The 17,435-nt window shown below is 36.8% G+C and overlaps 1 protein-coding gene across 1 annotated transcript; it reads right to left on the reverse strand.

Annotated features, from left to right (window-relative positions):
* Nucleotides 1-6,219: 6,219 nt before the first annotated feature.
* LOC144973966 (uncharacterized) lies at nt 6,220-17,230 on the reverse strand. Its single transcript, XM_078916857.1, has 3 exons — nt 17,076-17,230; nt 11,411-14,517; nt 6,220-6,647 (listed from the first exon to the last, which is right to left on the reverse strand). The coding sequence occupies exons 2-3, from the start codon at nt 14,345-14,347 to the stop codon at nt 6,411-6,413; spliced, it is 3,174 nt and encodes a 1,057-aa protein (XP_078772983.1). The 5' UTR covers nt 14,348-14,517; nt 17,076-17,230; the 3' UTR covers nt 6,220-6,410.
* Between the last annotated feature and the right edge of the window lie 205 nt (nt 17,231-17,435).

Here is a 17,435-nt window from a genome sequence, read left to right on the forward strand (position 1 = left end):
CCTTATTAAGTATGACAAGGTGCCATTGAACTTCTGAAACTGAGTTAAACTAAAATGAGCCCTGGATCACAATTGGATTGGTTGGTTTTGTCTTGGCCCTGGCTGGGAGGGAATCAGTAAAATGTATAGTTTTAGTTTTGGGGGACGATTTTTTTTGTTTGTAAATCATCTCTCTGTTGTGTACTGTAATTTTTTCCATTTTTAACATATGATTTGTAAATATTTGAGAGTATCCCTCTGTATGATCTTGTGCCGGTGTCTGGGTGAGACTTTTAGGTGATCTCAAACTAAATACACTGATAGTTGCTCTTGGAATCTACATCTGTTCCCTATTTGAATCGGTCCCCTTTGTCTTACTTTTTCCTCAAGCCCTTTTTAATTGTACATCTAGAATATTTTTACTATCCAATTTTCTTCCTTTTTACTGGCGCTGATAAGACCTAAATGTGTTGCAAGCTCCCTAAAACCATTAAAAACAAACGTATCATGTCTTTATTTTGGCTTGGAAGGATTTGTGAATATTTGATTCTCACCTCTTTATTAAAGTACTTGGTTTCCCTAACTCACAAGGATAAATAGAGAATCTACTTCTGTCCTTCTGGGTGGGGTCTTCTGACAGCCTATGGTGGACGGAGAGGTCCACTTGCTGTGTCTACAATCGGCCCATGTGTTTTCCCTTGCCACGCTGCTCTCTGTCTCTGTTCTTTGTTGAGATTGCCTTTTTTTCCCTGTTTCTGGTGGGGATCCTTTGCTGGGCGGGAGTCGGTCAAATGTATAGTGCCTTTTTTGAGAAATATTCTTTTTCCCCTGTAAGTGTAAGTCAGATCTTTGCTATTAACTGTTACAGTTAAAGATTAGATTTGAATATATTGTACCTTGTAAACAAGTGTATCTCTCATAGTGGGATTTTTTGCTTTTGTCTGGATGGGACTTTTAGGTATTGTCAAAATAGCACATCAGTGGATTGATTGTGGAACATTCTGTTGTTGTTTAAACCAGTTTCTTTGTCTTGCTTTTACTTAAGCGCTTTAAACTTCAGATCTTCAACTTTTCCTCATCTTTTTTATTGGTGCTGAAATGACCCAATGATGTCGCAAGGGACTGAATAACAAAACCTACTTCTGTCTTTTATATCAATCTAGACCTATAGTCCGTTGGCTTAGTGGAAAAATTGTGCAAATCGTGTAACCAGAATGAAATTTTCACACAAAGTGCAGAATTTTATGAGGATTTCGAAAATAGGTGGCTCCAAGTTGAGAAATTGTTGGAGTTATTGCCCTTTAAAGGTGACAAAATACATTAAAACATTTTTTTTTTATTTCTCAAAACATTACGGTTTTATAAATATTTTTTAACAATGTGGTTATTTTGCTATTCCGTTGCGTACTTTGGACTCACAAATTATTTTTCCATTTGACTTTTATTGAAATATATAAGTAAATACGAAATTCAATTGGGAATTTTCAGGAAATTAAAAAAAAATATCTCTCCTTCCTGGAAACTGTTTAAATAGTTTAGAATCTGACATATTTTTGAATTGCCCCGCATTTCAAAAACATTTTTAATCTTCACATCCTTAAAAAGCAAGCAATCTTAATTTCATTAAAAAAACAAAAACAATAATAGACAATTCAACTACCAAGGCAAGTACCCTCTCTCCTCTCTCCTCCTGACACCCATGTACAATCAATCGCAAACATAAGAATACAATGTGTCTCTATCGTATAGAAAACACGTTTAAATTTAGATATATTGTACAATACATGATGCATTGCTCCATTTAAAACATTTTTCTGTGTACATATTTAACAGCAGCATTATTGGAGAATTACATTCCTTTTAAATTACACAGTTTGTTGAAAACATACAATTGTAAAACGTGTTTAAAGTCAAATTTTGTCTCAAGAACATTGACCATTGCAGGCACATAACAGAGTACATGGAAGAGATGCCTTAACACAATTGCATCTTTTGGAGCATACCTTTGATGAACAGATACATTTAATCAGATTTTGTGAGGCATGTGCACGGTCAGTCAAAGTAGACCACTTTGGTATCCCATCTTCTTGAGGAGGTCCGATTGCCATTGGAATCAACTGGTCCAAGCCGTCATCAGATGGACTCTAGCTCTCACTTCTTTCCAACCAAAATCTGATTTGGAAGGAAGACTAGGGTCTTTAGCAAGTGAGCGTTTCCATACATAACCAGCTTGGTAAACTGCTCGTTTTAAATGCTGTTTGAGAGCTTCACGAGTTGGTGGTATATTGTCTGGAAGGCGTGACTTTTTTTTGTAAAACGTTCACGCCGGCATTCATTGGCAGCAGATAAGTTGGTTGCTCTGTCAAACAACAAACACAAATCTCTGGATGAAGTTGAAATGGCTGGCTATATCTTCCTTAGAGGGTTGATTAGCAAGAGTTTTAAATGAGTCTGTAACAACGTCAAATGCAGACCAAACTGACCATGCTATTTTCTTTCCCTTCCCTGCAAATGAGCTGACACTGTCACACCCTGTAAAGACATGGAAGAAGGTTATATCCAGAGATTTTTCAGGACCCAGGGATTCAATAATTGAGTGGATAGGAATAAGTCTTCTGTGTTTTCCTGTACCGTAGTTGACAAACACCTTTTTCATTCCCAATGCAGCAAACTGTGATATCAGAATGATAACACATCTGAGTCAACTGTTCGGGTAACCCCAGATTTCAAGTTATACTCGCTTCCATTCTTTAACTGAAGTGCCATTCTGGTGTCATCCTCTTCTTGAGTACAAGGGTACAGCGATTGCAATGAGTGTTCTACGTCTGTAATAGATGTGTAAATGTTCTCACCTGTAGTGCAAATAACAAGCTTCCTGGTGTTTTTCTTGTTGATACTTTGAGGATAAGAAACAGAACAGTTGTACCTACTTTGTTGGTTGAAGATTTTATGTTATCTTTGACGTAGACGACAAATACAAAGGCCACTCGATTAAATCTTTTCAACTGGGTGTTTATATAATGAATAAATACACCAGAAGCATCTCCAGAGGTTTTACAGTTTCCTCCAGTAGAGAGCATATATGAATGAGAGCTGCTCCGTCATACACACAAAGTTGAACTGAATCAGTACAGTCCTCAAAAATCGTTGACTGAGGAAGACACTGAATAATGTCAGACTTTTGACATAACGGAGCATTCCGAATTCTGACAGGGAAGGTGGGTAATGGTGGTTTTCATGTTCAAAAAAACTCTTTTAAATTTCCATCTATCTTCTGGCAAGAAATAAACAGTCTTGAGAACAAATGACAATCCTGCTTTAGACACGCAATTTTCTCTTTCTGTTTTGATGATTTCTTTGAGGAACTTGCATAGAAGTTGGGAAGATAATTCTTTTAAATAGGGTCATGGATTGTAGCTTTAATTGTGTTTAACCTTTGTTTATAATAAGTCTGAAAGCTTTGCTTTCCAATTGTGTATGCATCCCTGACATACAGGGCCGATTTCTTTGACATTACTTGGCGAGTGTGTAATGTTATTAGTCTATCCTCTTTTTCCTCAAATGGGTTTCCAAAGGTCTCCATTTGACCAATAAAATCTGTAATATTTTTTGTGAAGCGTCTCTTATTTGCAGGAGTGTCCTCACTGTGACATTTAGTTTCCATTACCTTGATGATGTCAAGATTTCTCTCACAACTTTCTGTCAGATACAATTTCGGGACCTGCAACCATCCAGTATAGTAGAGCAGATTCTTTATCAAATTTCCTATAGCTCCACCATCTGACTTGATCAGTTTGTTATTTTACTCATGTAGCTGATCATCAGACATGCAGGAAAATGCTCTGTTTGTTTTTGTAGATACAAAATGCCCATCCATGAATTCTTTTAAATTGGCAGGGTGCATAGTTTCAAGGACATCAAGAGAATGAAGGAACACAGGAACCCAACGTGCATAATTTGCCCTGTCCAATACAAATAACCAGGGACATAAGTGTCTTCAGTAGAATTTAACTTGGTTGCTTTTTTTATGGTTTGTAAGAGGAGAATTTTCAATGATTTCTTGACAAAACAAATTTCAGGGGAAGCTTGATCGAGTCTTGGAACTTTGTTTAAATTTTTACAGTCGACAAAGGATGTCTGCCGCTTCTTTCCCTCTGTCATATCAGCGCATTCTAGGAAGGAAAGAAAAATAAAACTCCATGAAATACTAAAGAGACAGTATAATTTCCTACAAAAGTGTGAATTACGTAGTTTATCAAGTTACAGAAAATGCTACCATCTTAAGGCGATATAGGGTAGCTTGAGAGCTGACAGAATGAACAAGTTTGTGTGCGAGTGAGTGTGTGTGTGTGTGTGTGTGTGTGTGTTTGTGTGTGTGTATGCGTGTGGTTTATTCTAATATGAGAAAGATCAAACACATATTAGTTGACGGGGCTTGGGTAGCTCAGTGGTGAGATTCTCTGCAAAACAACATCAACACACACACACACACACACACACACACACACACACACACACACACAAAGAATGCGCATACTTCCAAATAGAATGGAACTTTAGTCCTTGCAATCTTGACCATTCAACAAATCACACTAGCATTCCAATTGATGAGGTTCCTAGGCATGATGCTTATTACTTTTAAGGAAACAAAGGACTGTGAGGCTGGCAAGTAGAAATGTAACAAACAAGTAAATACACTGTTTAAAAAAACAAAACAAACCTGAACAAGCAAAAGGTAAAGCAATGTGTGTGGATATTAGCGTGTATTGGTAGAATTGTATGTGATGTTCTTTTATTGATCAATTGAGTTAATAATAAATAAGTTATGATTTTTTTTCTCGGGCAGCAGTATTGATAAACACCGTTATTCTATCATCAATCATCGACATGCTAATCTATATCGAATCAAATATAAAAGGTTCTAAATTTATTACTGATATAACACATGCAACTTATATTATATTAAGATAGTAAAATATATTCAGTTTCAAGCATGGGCCATAATAATAATCTTACTTATTGCATCCAGTAGGCTCATTATGTGTGTAGAATGATGTGACTGTGACTGTGCTTTGTTGTGACCCAATTCTTTTTTCACAACTCAACTCTTTTGCTCGATACTTATCACTGGCATGCGCATAAAGTAAACTAACGTCATGATGATATAAGACATTTATAATAGATGGAAAAGATTGCTCATTACCTTTTAAATTCTAGTTTGTTGACATCGTTCAAAAAAACAAAACTCATTCTCTCAGTTATTTTTTAGACAACACATGATGCCGTTATCTCGAAGGGAGGGGCGGTGACAGATGACAAAACCGCATTTCGATTTACCATTATCGTACTGTACACACTGGTAGAAAGAAACCTCTTTAACTGCTTTAAATGTATGTTTTTAGTCTCTTGTTATTTTTTTTTTCGTTTACAGACGCTCAGACATCCTTGTACATACTTAGTAAAAGGATAGGTCGTCCTAATGACTCGTATTTTTGTTGCACGGGCCGAAAAAGGACAGTTTTTATTGGGGGTTTTTCTGGGCCAGAAGTAAAAAAAATATATTTTAAAATAATTAAAAGCTAGATATTTATTGGTAAATAATAATGGAAAACATCAAAACAAACATATCTCCACAATCAAAAACTAATCAAGATGTTCTTAATAGGTGAGAATGTTTGTTTTTTATACTTTTGTCATCTAACCCCAAAACGTCACAAAGTGCGCGTTTTCTCTACCTTTAAGTTTAAGACACCTTTTAAGGACTTTTCAATAAAAATTGTATTTGGAGCCACCTATTTTTCGAATCTTCATAATTTTCTTCACCAATTTGTGTACTTTGTTTGCTGGTTACAAAAAGTGCACAAAACGCACGGAACGAACCGCTAAGCGAACGGACTACTATCTCTATCTCAAGAGTGAGCCTTATTTTTTAGACCCGTCTAATGCGCGCATATGCAATTTTCTCGTATAACGACCGTGATAAACCAGGGTCAATAGCTGTGCAACACGGCAAGATGAGCAAAAGGTGATACGTTTCTTGAACAAGTGTAGACCCTCCCACCCTACCCCCCGACCCGAGATGTCAAAAGAGCTTGGACCCGAGTCCTCCCAGTTTAATTGCAATCCACTTGGACATCTCTGCGTCTCCCAGCTTTTCAGTACAAATGAATACTGTACTTGTTTCTATTGATATGCTTCCTGGATTTCAAACAAAATATAAAGTGAAAGAATATTTAAGTATACATTCAATATGATGTTAAACATTTATTTCTTATGAGATGATACATATGCATTATTAATAAATAGAACATTTCAGCTTTATTGAATGTCTTCCCCAAAATATTGCATCAGTTCCCACTGGACTTTTCTTTTTTTTTTCCATACCACACTCTTAATTCTTTTTTTTTTTTTTTTTAAGTCATGGCGTCTTTTTAGTGGTTTTGTTGTACTTTGTTGTTTTCTTCACGATCATCGTCATCACTATCGAAAAAGATTGAGACATGTGTGCTGGGATAGATACCCCAGACCTTTCTCCTCAACTTCCCCGTCCGGTAGTATCCGTAGAACATTCCATCCACATCTCTCAGACCTGTATCCAACTGTTTGATTGTCTGCCCCTTTTTAAAAGCCAGTTGGCCCGGAAAAGTTCCCTGACTGTCTTTAATGGCCTGGGGACAAATAGCGCATAATATTATAATCGTGAGGAAAAGTTAACTTGGATGTTATGGGGTTACAAAAAAATAGAATTCGATCAGAAAATGACAGAGCACCACTTAATATTTTTCATCACGGAAGATACCCCCGCCCTCATCACTATACTGAATGTACTGTCAAGATCAGACCCGGGTCAAATGGTGCTGAACAACGCGCCGACGGGAGTTGTGAAATTGCACCAAGTTAGAGTAGAGTTTATTGCAATAATTGGCAATATTGAATAAATAATAATAATAATAATAATAATAATAATAATAATAATAATAATAATAATAATAATAATAATAAATAATAATAATAATAATATAATAATAATAATAATATATAATAATAATAATAATAATAATAATGGTATAGATTTATAGTGCGCCAAACATCCCTTCATCAGGAGGGCTCCGGGCGCATAACATAGATTAAGCCCTAACAGAGTACACGAACAACGCTAATTATACACATAATCAAAAGAAAGCCTGTCGGAATAAGAATGTCTTCAATCGACGCTTGAATTCCTCTAGTGAAGACCAAGAACGTATTTCTAGTGGTAGTAAATTCCACAACCTTGGGCCCGAATGCTGAAAGACGCGTTCATCAGCCTTTACTCGACAGCGGAGTGTTTTCAATTTGAGGTCGTTCGTTGATCGAAGCGATCGCTCTGAGTTATAGTTATACCGTTCAATGAGGTCTGAGAGATATGCTGGTGACGAGCCCTCCAAGCATTTGAAAACGATAGTTGAAGATTTATATTTAATCCGCTGGTCCACTGGCAGTCAATGCAGCTGCTGTAGTAATTCGGGAGCTGCAGTTTTCCTGTCTTTCTGCAGTACAACGCGGGCTGCCATGCTTTGTATTTTCTGGAGTTTGTTTACTTTGTCCTTCGTGAGACCAACAAACAGTGCATTGCAGTAGTCCATTTTCGGGAATATCAAAGATGTTACCAAGGCAGAGAAGTCGTGACGACACACATTCTACTCTTCCGGTTCCAAGCCCATTGGAAGTGTTATGCAACCAGTCCTTCAGAGAATTAATAATAATAATGAACAGGTTGCATGTTGAATCAAAAGGTGGCATAATTATTTTAGTAGCAGGGTGTATAGACAGATTCTTAAGATTGCGGGACGTAAAAGAGCCAGGGCGGATGATCTTTATATTGACGACCAGCATAATATATTTAGACTAGAAAATAAAATGCCATCACTCTGGAACCAGTAGATCAATTACACAAGGTATGGATCCCCGCTCTCCGGATTTGCACTGCTATTGAGATTGGAACCAGTTTTTTTGACATCACACGTTTATTCCCAATTGAACATGCGGTTGCTGGGCGGCATTATGGCGTTGAAATTGAAAAAAAAAAACCCCAAAAAACTTCGACGTTTACAATGTTTAAAAAATCGCGGATAATTCGCAATTTGAGACATCGGTATATTGTTTAAGTTGCACTTCATTTAGGGCCACAAGGTTTGTACAGGGACAAGACTTCAAGGCAATAGGATCAAAAGTTTATCAAGAAAGAAAGTCTATCATCCAACAACAATCACCACATTATATAATCATCACGATTTTCCCAATTAATTGCCTGGTTTTCGTTTCCATGAAATAGTAGCAAAAGAGTGTGTATAACTGAAATGTCACTCAGCACATCAAAACGGTAATTTATCGGGGTGGACCAGATTCCAAAAAAGAATTCAAAAGTTAAATGACCGGAAATGTGAAATTATAGAACTCGTGTCTTTTATTTTCTTTTTTTTTATGACTTACTTAAAGCTGTTCTTTGGCATAGTTGACCGACTTTGTAGCCTCACCGGGCTTATCGATTTGTGTACAAAAGAATCTCCATTCATGTTGTTTGATGCCAAGTCTCTGATGTTGTTGAGGTCCATGGATGATGTTAAGCGGAAGTTGAGACACATTGATCAACTTTTGAGATCGTTCTTGTGTGTTATTGGCAATCGAGTGATTGGGCGTCCTTTGTGTTTGGGTCTCAAATTGGTGAAGTAGAATATATATATTTGCTAATATTTCATAATCTCGTCTCAGGATGGGTCTAAATAAGTTTTAAATGGCTTTAAATAATTGAGGAGAAATCGGTGTTTTGTTACATTTTGGTACAGTGCTTTGATTGTTATCTTTGTAGTAGTATATCTAATTACTGTTCTAAGTTGTTAACGGCGGAAGGGTCCAGTTGATCTAAGTCTGATTTTGTCGTTCCCCATGTTGCATGCACAATTGCAGAGAATTGATTTGACCAGCGTGTATTACAATGCGTATTTTATGTTTTGTTTTGTCGTTTCTTATCCAAATATGTATGACTTGGCGGTAGCGCTGTTTTTGATATTTGTTTCCTGTTTTCTATGTCCTCTTTGTCTCCGACCAGTACTCGAGTTATTCAAACTTTTCCACGAGTCTTCGTGTCTTGTGATGGCCGTAAGTTCAGTTTTGTCTATACCGAGTGTATTTTTTTTCAGGACGTCTTGGGTGTCATCTCCGTTAATAAAGTCTGTTTCAATGAAATCTGTGTCATTTGCGTATATCATTTCTGGGTAAGGATGCTTTTGGAATAGTTTGAAAGGTGGGGGTGGGGAGGGGGGGGGGGCATTGACGTGTTTCTGTTAGCGTGTGTTCCAATTACATTATAAACAAAACAGGGCTCAAACTGTCTCCTTAACGAGTCCATGTGTTGGCAATGAAACATTGAGTTTTTGTTTCCCAATGATATCGGTACTTAAATGTTGTGTTGCTGAGAAGGAACTGAGTTATGCGGATCTTGTCATCTCCATGATTTCTGAGAGAATATGTAACTTTTAATTGTGTCGAATGCAGCTGACATGTCCACCAAACCAGTAATTTTGACTGCAATCTTTGATTGACATGCTTGATCCGCTATCTATCTGTGTGCCCTCACAGTATCAGATGTCCTTCTTTTTTGTCTGAACCCACTCTGAATTACATAAATCCTGTCACTGACCCTTCAAACTCTTTGCGCTCAGCCAAATAGCTCACAACATTCGCCAGCCGGAAATGACGTTCCAACACCTAAAATTATGTGTAACCAGGAACGTTCATAGTCTGGTTAGTACAGTTTAGTGAGAACTAATAAAAATGGCTGACCAAAAAAACCATAACAAAGACCCGAATTGAATGACGTCAACTTTGTTCTATCTGTATGCTTCCTGTTTACTAATAAAAGCCCGTTACGTAGTACACATTCGGTTTTAAAACATAATAGACGCGTAGATAACCACGCCTCTCGGTCAGTCGTCATACTGTAAACAATGGCAGTGATTGGTTGACATAGCAAACTACAAGCTTTTACTATCGATGGAATGTGTCTAAGTAAAATACCCACTGTTCTACCGCTTGATCATTAGAACCAACACAGAAAACGATGTGTAAATTCAAACGTATATAAGATGATCGAGATAACTCGTCACCCATTTGGTGGTATAAAAATAATAACAATGATCTGAGAGCGGTAGATTTCACGTTATTGTTTATAAACAACCAATTATGTTTTTCCGAGCACGTGTGAAGGTGTGTCACAAATTCCATGTTTTGATTGGTTAAAAAATCTACTGGTTAATTATTTGTTGTGATTAGTTGTCAAGCCATGGCCACCTCTTATCTTTGTCTCTTGATTTCACACAATGACGAGTTTGTATGAATCTTGCTCTTGTTTTGACTCTTTTGTTTTGGTTGTAAGTCCTCGAATATTAAACGAATTAATATTAAAATAAAAAGTATTTCTTCTTTGAATTCATGCAAAGAAATGGGGAAAGTTTTAGACCAATCACGAAGTCTTCTTTGTTAAAAATTCAGTTTTTAGCTTGTCCCTGCTAAAACTGGTAAGGTGTTTTTTAAAAATACCACGTAGAATTGTTGTGTTTTATATTTATACCCTTAGATTCCTTACATTTATTAGTTGCTGGATTTATTATAGAATTCGATATAGAGAATACGCAGTGTGTGAATTCATAATATAACTACTATCTCAACTCAGTCTTCAGACATTTTCTGATCGTTGACAAATTGCCTCATCGAAAGTTTGAGGGCATATAACAGGGGTAGCGCAGCAGAAGAGAGCTTTATTTTCTTCAAAATTGGTACATTTATGGACACCCCCCCCCCCAAATCTCGAGCATTTATATAGTGCAATATCCAATACACATGCTCAAAGCACTTTACAAGAGGTCTCCAGCCAACAGCAGCACTTGATATGGAGGACGGGACGTGACGCCTGTTAGGCCAACTGACATTTTTCCCCCCGACAGATACAACGCTGTTAACGGCCAGGTACTCATTTTACATATGAGAACGGTGAGAGAATGTGAGTATAGAGCCTTTTCCAAGGACTCAACTATGCGTCGCTCAAAGCGAGACTCGAACCCAGGACCTTCCGATCCAAAGGTGAGTGTCATACCACTAGACCACATAGCCGCACACAGAAAATCTATTGTTTTAAATACGAAAGTGAAAAATTGGAAAGAAGACATTGTAATGCGGTATTTGTCTAGTTAACGATCTCTGACCCTTTATCATAATATAGAGAGTCCTTACCTACCTTAACACGTTCATTTGCGGCGATTGACATTTTAAGAGAAAGAAAATTGCTAATATAACACTATTCAGCTAGGATTTCGGGTAGCGATTCAAGGCAAATGTGATACTTCACTATAATGATAGGAATATCTTTAATCAAGTGCTCCATATCAAAACGTACCAGAACGTTGATGTACTCAGCTTTCCCTTGTGTCCTTCTCAATTTTCTAGCTAGTGTCTTTAACGGGGTTCTACTTCTGACGCATGATTTCATTTCAAAGAGCTGTCGATCTCTAAAGGACCTCATCTCTTGTCGGAGCGAATTCTTAGCAGGTGGACGTCGTTGAATCGGTTGTGGCAGAATGGCAAAAGTCTTTGATGGCTCCTCCAACTCCAATGATGGGAAGTCGAATCTTTCTTCTCCGACAACATTTCCTGCCAGCCCGCCCTGGTCATCTAGGTGGTTCGGCGATAGCATAGAATAATTTATAAATGGATCCTCATTCATCTGAGAAGAAACGATTGAAACCGATGGTGCGGGAACGGTTTCAGGATCTCTTATAGTTTCGACTTTTCCAGCTACAGCTAAAACTTCAGCGAGTTGCGGGCCATCATGATCGGTTGCAGAGACTTCATGTGTTTTAGTTAGGTATATTTCAGGTTCTATCTTGGAATCTTTGAAATGATCTATGTGTAGCTCTTTGTTAATATCTCCGTAATTTAAACAATCTGACGTCATGGGACCATTTTCAATACCATCCTCCTGTATTTGGTGAGAAAACGTTGACATGAGAGAATCTTCATTCTTTTGATCAATTTGAGTCGAATGAAAACATTCGGATGTAGTTGGCTCATTTATGATGTCATTTTCTTGAATCTGATGGATTGATTCAGATTTCATAGAATCCTCTTTAGTTATACTCTCTTGTGCTTGAAGAGAAAATTCTGATGTTATAATGTCATTTTTTATTTCATCCTCTTGAATTTGATGGGAAAATTCAAATGTCATAGGGCCTTCTCTCGAATCGACCTCCGTGTGATGGAAACATTCTGATGTTATGAGGTCTTTTTCAGTTTCTTCCTGCTCGGCTAGAAAGGAAAATCCAGATACCGCTTCTTTGTCAGGTCCAGAAATTAACGGATCGGGTTCGCTTAATTTATAACCATGCACATGTGAAACTTCAGAGGCATTATAATCTATTTCCTCTCTACGCTGAATGGCAAATTCAGAGCGTAAAGAACTGCATTGCTGGGCTGTTTCTTGTAGCAGAAGTGTGCAACTTTTATTTGTTTCATCTTCGGCCTCATCGGTATTATATGGAAATTCAGGTTTGGAAAGATCTTGTAGGCCATTAATTGTGTCTTGCTTTGACGATGACGAGCAACATACCGCACTGTCATCATCAGGCTCTTGGAATTCAGAATTAAATGGATTATGTTTGGCTTCCGTAGTTTCTTGCTGCTGCGTCATGGAAAATTGTTCAATTTCGCCTTCATCAACTTCAGAAGGTAAGGCCATTGTAGTCAGACCATTCAGGCTTTCCGTCGAGTCTTTCTGTTGTATAATAGGATCTCCTTTCGATCCTTTTATTTCGGACAGGAGGGGAAATTCATAGTTCAAATATTCGTTTTCGTTCGTTTCATAACACACTTGTGAGATTATGCAGTTTTCTTCTGCATTACAGCGTCCAAACAGAGAAACGGTTTGGTCCTTTGAATCTGGCCAATGTGAATGGATTTTGCTATTTTCAAAATACGTTCCGTCTTCTTTATCAGACGGTTTTGACTCAGCTTGTCGATTTTCAGTGTTTGTTTTGTCTGTTGTATCAGTTTGTTGTGACTCAGCTTCTCCTTTTATTGGGCATGTTTTGTCTGTTGTACTGGGCGGTTGCGACATAAATTCCCCATTTTCATAGCAGATTATGTCTCTTCTGTCAAATGGCTTTAAATCAGTTTGTTCATTTTCATAGTATGTAGACAGTTGTTTAATAGAAGAATGCGAAACCAGCCGTTTGCTGAGAAGTGAACGTTTGGATTCTGGGGGACATGGATTACTTTTATAGTTAGAAGAAGGAATTGCGTTTTCAACGACTACCTCACTTGTGTTTGCTGATTCCTCAGAATGTTTTATAAAGGGCATATCATTGTGATTATGAATGTTGTCTACGTTTTGATCGCTTGTTGACGAAACCTTAGAGTCATGGAAACGCAGATGTTTTTTGCATTGCTTTGTTCTATATTTTTTCCCGGCTGGTGCCGACTTGCTGTCATTGCGGATCCATTTCTGATCAATTTGACTTTCTCTACAATATTTAGGATGATTAAATGAATTGGAATCGATATTTGGATCAACGATTTCTGAATTGCGCTTCTTATATTCTGATCCTTCCACACGACTCAAATTATTGGGTTGTGTGTGAGACGAGCTTTTAGGATATTCGGAGTAACAGTGAGGTTCATCGTTATTTTTGTTGGTGTTATTGCACTTTTCCACTGCCGTTTGTCTTCCTTCTGTTTTAAGCGGACCTACAATGAATCTTGTATCAGGAGCAACACAGGTCGATACCCCAAGCCAGCGCCTATAAGGTCTCTGTAATTGATTGCATTTAATTTTCCCTTGCTTCGTCCGCGATTTGCTCCGTTGTCGACGAGCGTTTTTGACAACTGTCACGGCATTTATAGCTACAGCATGAAAATCGTGTTGCTGTCCTTCCTTTAAATTCCCCCCATCTTGTAACTGTTGCTTTTTAATTTTTTCCTGGATCCTCCTGATAGTTGATGACATTCTTTTTGTAGTCTTTGGTCTTGGTTTCCGAGAAGTTCCTTCCTCAGCCACATCAACATCGTCACTTGGAGGAACTGCGACCGCTTCAATGATATCTGCATCTTGTATTTCTTTGACTGCTCCTTTCCCATTATGATCAGCCATGTGTTTGTTCATGTTCAATCCGCGTCTTTTCCTTTGAGGAAGAGATGACAGTTCTTCGGGAACGTTTATGATTGAGCTCGCATCATCATTCTTGGTAAATACTTTTGGAATTTCTATTTTTCTAATTTCCCTGTCTGAAATGGGATATGTGCTTTTCTGCTTCGATGAATATATTGTGGAACGCTCCATACAACCAAAAATATATTCTAAAATGTTTTTCTGCCACTCTCTCTTTCCTTCCCTTTTTATATTTTCCCACGCTGGTTGACGACAAAACGGAAATCCTCTTTTTCTTTTCCTTTCTTTTTCTTTTTTTTTTGTATGCAAAAATCAGAGTTACTGTCCTGCCAGTCTTGTTTCTGTTTAAAACAGACAAAGAAAAAAAATGACAGTTTTTAAAGTAAAATTTAGATCATTTATGGCTTTTTAGAAAGATCATGTAATAATAATTATAAGAATAGCTCAATACCTGAAACCTATCCGAACAATGATCAGTAGGCCATATTAAGTTATTTAACATGGAAGGGTCACTTGAACCAACAAAATAGAATATTGAAGAAACATGAAAATTTTAAAAAGCTAACAACTAACAACATGATGAGACACTCAGGTCCTTATCTTTGATTTTTGTGACATGAATTTTGCTCGTGAGTTGAGTTCACAAAATTTATACGTCCCCCCTCCGCTTCAATCACCCCCCCCCCCCCCGCCACACACACACTCACATACACACACACACACACACACACACATCTTGAGTATCTAAAAAGACATAGATTTTGTTCTAGTCCCGTAAGCCCTGTTTTAATTGTCTTGGAAAAAGGTGTTGAGTCACCAATAAATAAATAAAAAAACAAAAACAACACACACGTATAGATAAATAAAATTAGCACAAGGAGAGCTATTTTTTAGTGAAGTCAAAAAGCTGGCGAGATGGAGCGAACAATAGAGACATAGATAACCACGCCTCTCGGACAGTCGTCATAATATAAACAATGGCAGTGATTGGCAAATAAAGCAAACTACACAGTTTTTACTATTGATGGTATGTGTCTAAGAAAAATACGCACTGTTCAACTGCTTGACAAATGGAACCAACATAGAAAACTATGCGTAAACTTAAACGTTTATAATCTGATCTGAAAATAATGTGTGATAACAAGTCACCAATTTGGCGGTATGGAAACAATAACAATAATCAATGAAAAATGACCTCCGCGAAGTTCCCAGGTTTGAGAGTTTTTGCCAAGATGTGGGTCATTTAAATCGATCGATATTTCAAGGACAAGTTTTCTGGTCAAATTTTTAAAAACTTGTTTTTTCCAGAGTACGGCAGTTAACTGGCTAAGGATACCAGGCATTTGTAATATGCAGAAATTGTCACGCTCTAGAAAATTATTTCTGTTATGGTTGTGGAATAATCTTTATCAAGTTCCGTAAAAACAAACGCGTCTTTTAATTATTATTTTACTATAAAATACACAAATTGTAAGACAAATAATTCAATAACGCGGTCATAAATTAAATGTTGTTTTTAGGTAACTTATTTTCAGAAAATAACACAAATAATTTACTTTTGTTTCACACAGAAAAGTTTGGCATACGAACAACTGAATTTTGACTACGGTCCAATTTAGACCTCTAGATTGACCACTGACCCAACACTCTTTACTTGAAATAAGTTCACTTGCAAATGAGTTAATGTGAGGCACCATTATTAGCGTACTTGTGATATTCTTATTGTTGCCAATCCAAGAAGGGCAAAAGGTGAAAATATTGAGGCAATCCTTGTTTTCTATTTGCCTTTTCCTATAAACAGTTGAAATATTTTGTTGTAGAAAAATTGGACTGTTCCTCCATGAATATTCATATTCGCACTGTCAGGCATTAAAATAAGAAAGAAAAAAATGATATGAACAACTTTCCAACTAAAGTTTGTTTTGGTCATACTTTTACAATCATTTGGTCATTTACTGACCACTGGAATAACCACGGACACATATCGTTAATTGGCTTTAAAAATCCTTAAATACTCTTTATTATTTTCATGCATTGATAACGTTTTTTAAAGTAGATATATCCAACATTAATTGTGAATTTGATAACTTTTTGGTACATATTGCTGTTTCAAATTATTAAATATCTTACACAAATAAGTGTCATAGTAAAGTAGTGTCGCACAATTATCCCTGTCAACATTCGTATGAATGTCAACTTTTACTTTTATATATTTGAGAGTTTTAATCTAATACTATAAAATATCAAAATGCGAATAATATCCACAGTAATCAAACGGCATTCAATGGCATTCTTAAAACAAGTAGTTTTTGTCTCAAACTTTAGATAATTCTAAATTGCTACAGTTCTTTAAAATTATATTGATAATCGACTTTTTCAAAGTTTTCGTTATTAAGTTTCGTCTTTAAATAAGAAATGACCTTCCCACACAAAAATATTGCTGTGTTATTAGAGCATTGATTATTAAACTAAGAAATCTAATGAGATCATACCTATGGGGAGGCCTTCCGCACGTTCCCAGAGCTAAGGGAAATAACCCAAGTATTCCTTTAACTAACCCTCAGAGAAAATGAAACCTAAATTATAGTACCTTTAACTTACTCTAATAGGAAAAACAAAGACCCTATGAACTTAAATACGACCTATAACTAACCCCAACAGAAAAGAAAATCCCTATCAGACCTCGAGCTAACCCAAATAAAAACAAAGCAAAACAACAACCAAGAACTGCTCTGCACGACCTTTCAATACTTCAACTTAACAACAATGGCGGCGAAGACCAAAAAACAATGGTCATTCTACGATATTTTAAACTTTTACCAATCAATGAAGGTTTGCTCTACAGTCTACAGCTTTTAAAATGTTACTAAAAATTGACAAATTGAATAAATATACATACCTATGAGATGTTGTAATGTATTTCACTTGCCGATGTTTTTAAGTGTAACATATTGATGAAATCATTGTTTGCCGATGTTAATCAATAGCATAGGTTGATTAAGCAATGATTATGATGAGGAGGGAGGCTTGTTGTAATTCTATTTGAACGGATGTATTGTGGGCACGGAAGCAAACGTTGAGTAAATAAACAAGAAAACGCACGTTTTGGCACTGACAATAGACTGGTCCTATCTTTGACCGCTTCCCCTCCAATGCAAATTATAGAAGAAAAAAAATAACCATAAAAATGTGGTTGTAAGGTGGAAAATGAAACATATTCAAAAATACTCGATCACACGTCATATAATATCTAGATATT

Source organism: Berghia stephanieae, chromosome 1 (assembly GCF_034508935.2).
Source record: "Berghia stephanieae isolate SIO BIC M18660-M18661 chromosome 1, UCSD_Bste_1.3, whole genome shotgun sequence".
Classification (NCBI taxonomy): Eukaryota; Metazoa; Mollusca; class Gastropoda; order Nudibranchia; family Aeolidiidae; genus Berghia; species Berghia stephanieae.

Excerpts from the sequence above, each read along its gene's own strand:
- LOC144973966 (XM_078916857.1), bottom strand. The coding sequence starts at position 14,347 with ATGGAGCGTTCCACAATATATTCATCGAAGCAGAAAAGCACATATCCC. Across the intron at positions 6,648-11,410 it reads CTGAGTACATCAACGTTCTG|GCCATTAAAGACAGTCAGGG; the intron begins GTACGTTTTGAT and ends ATTTGTCCCCAG.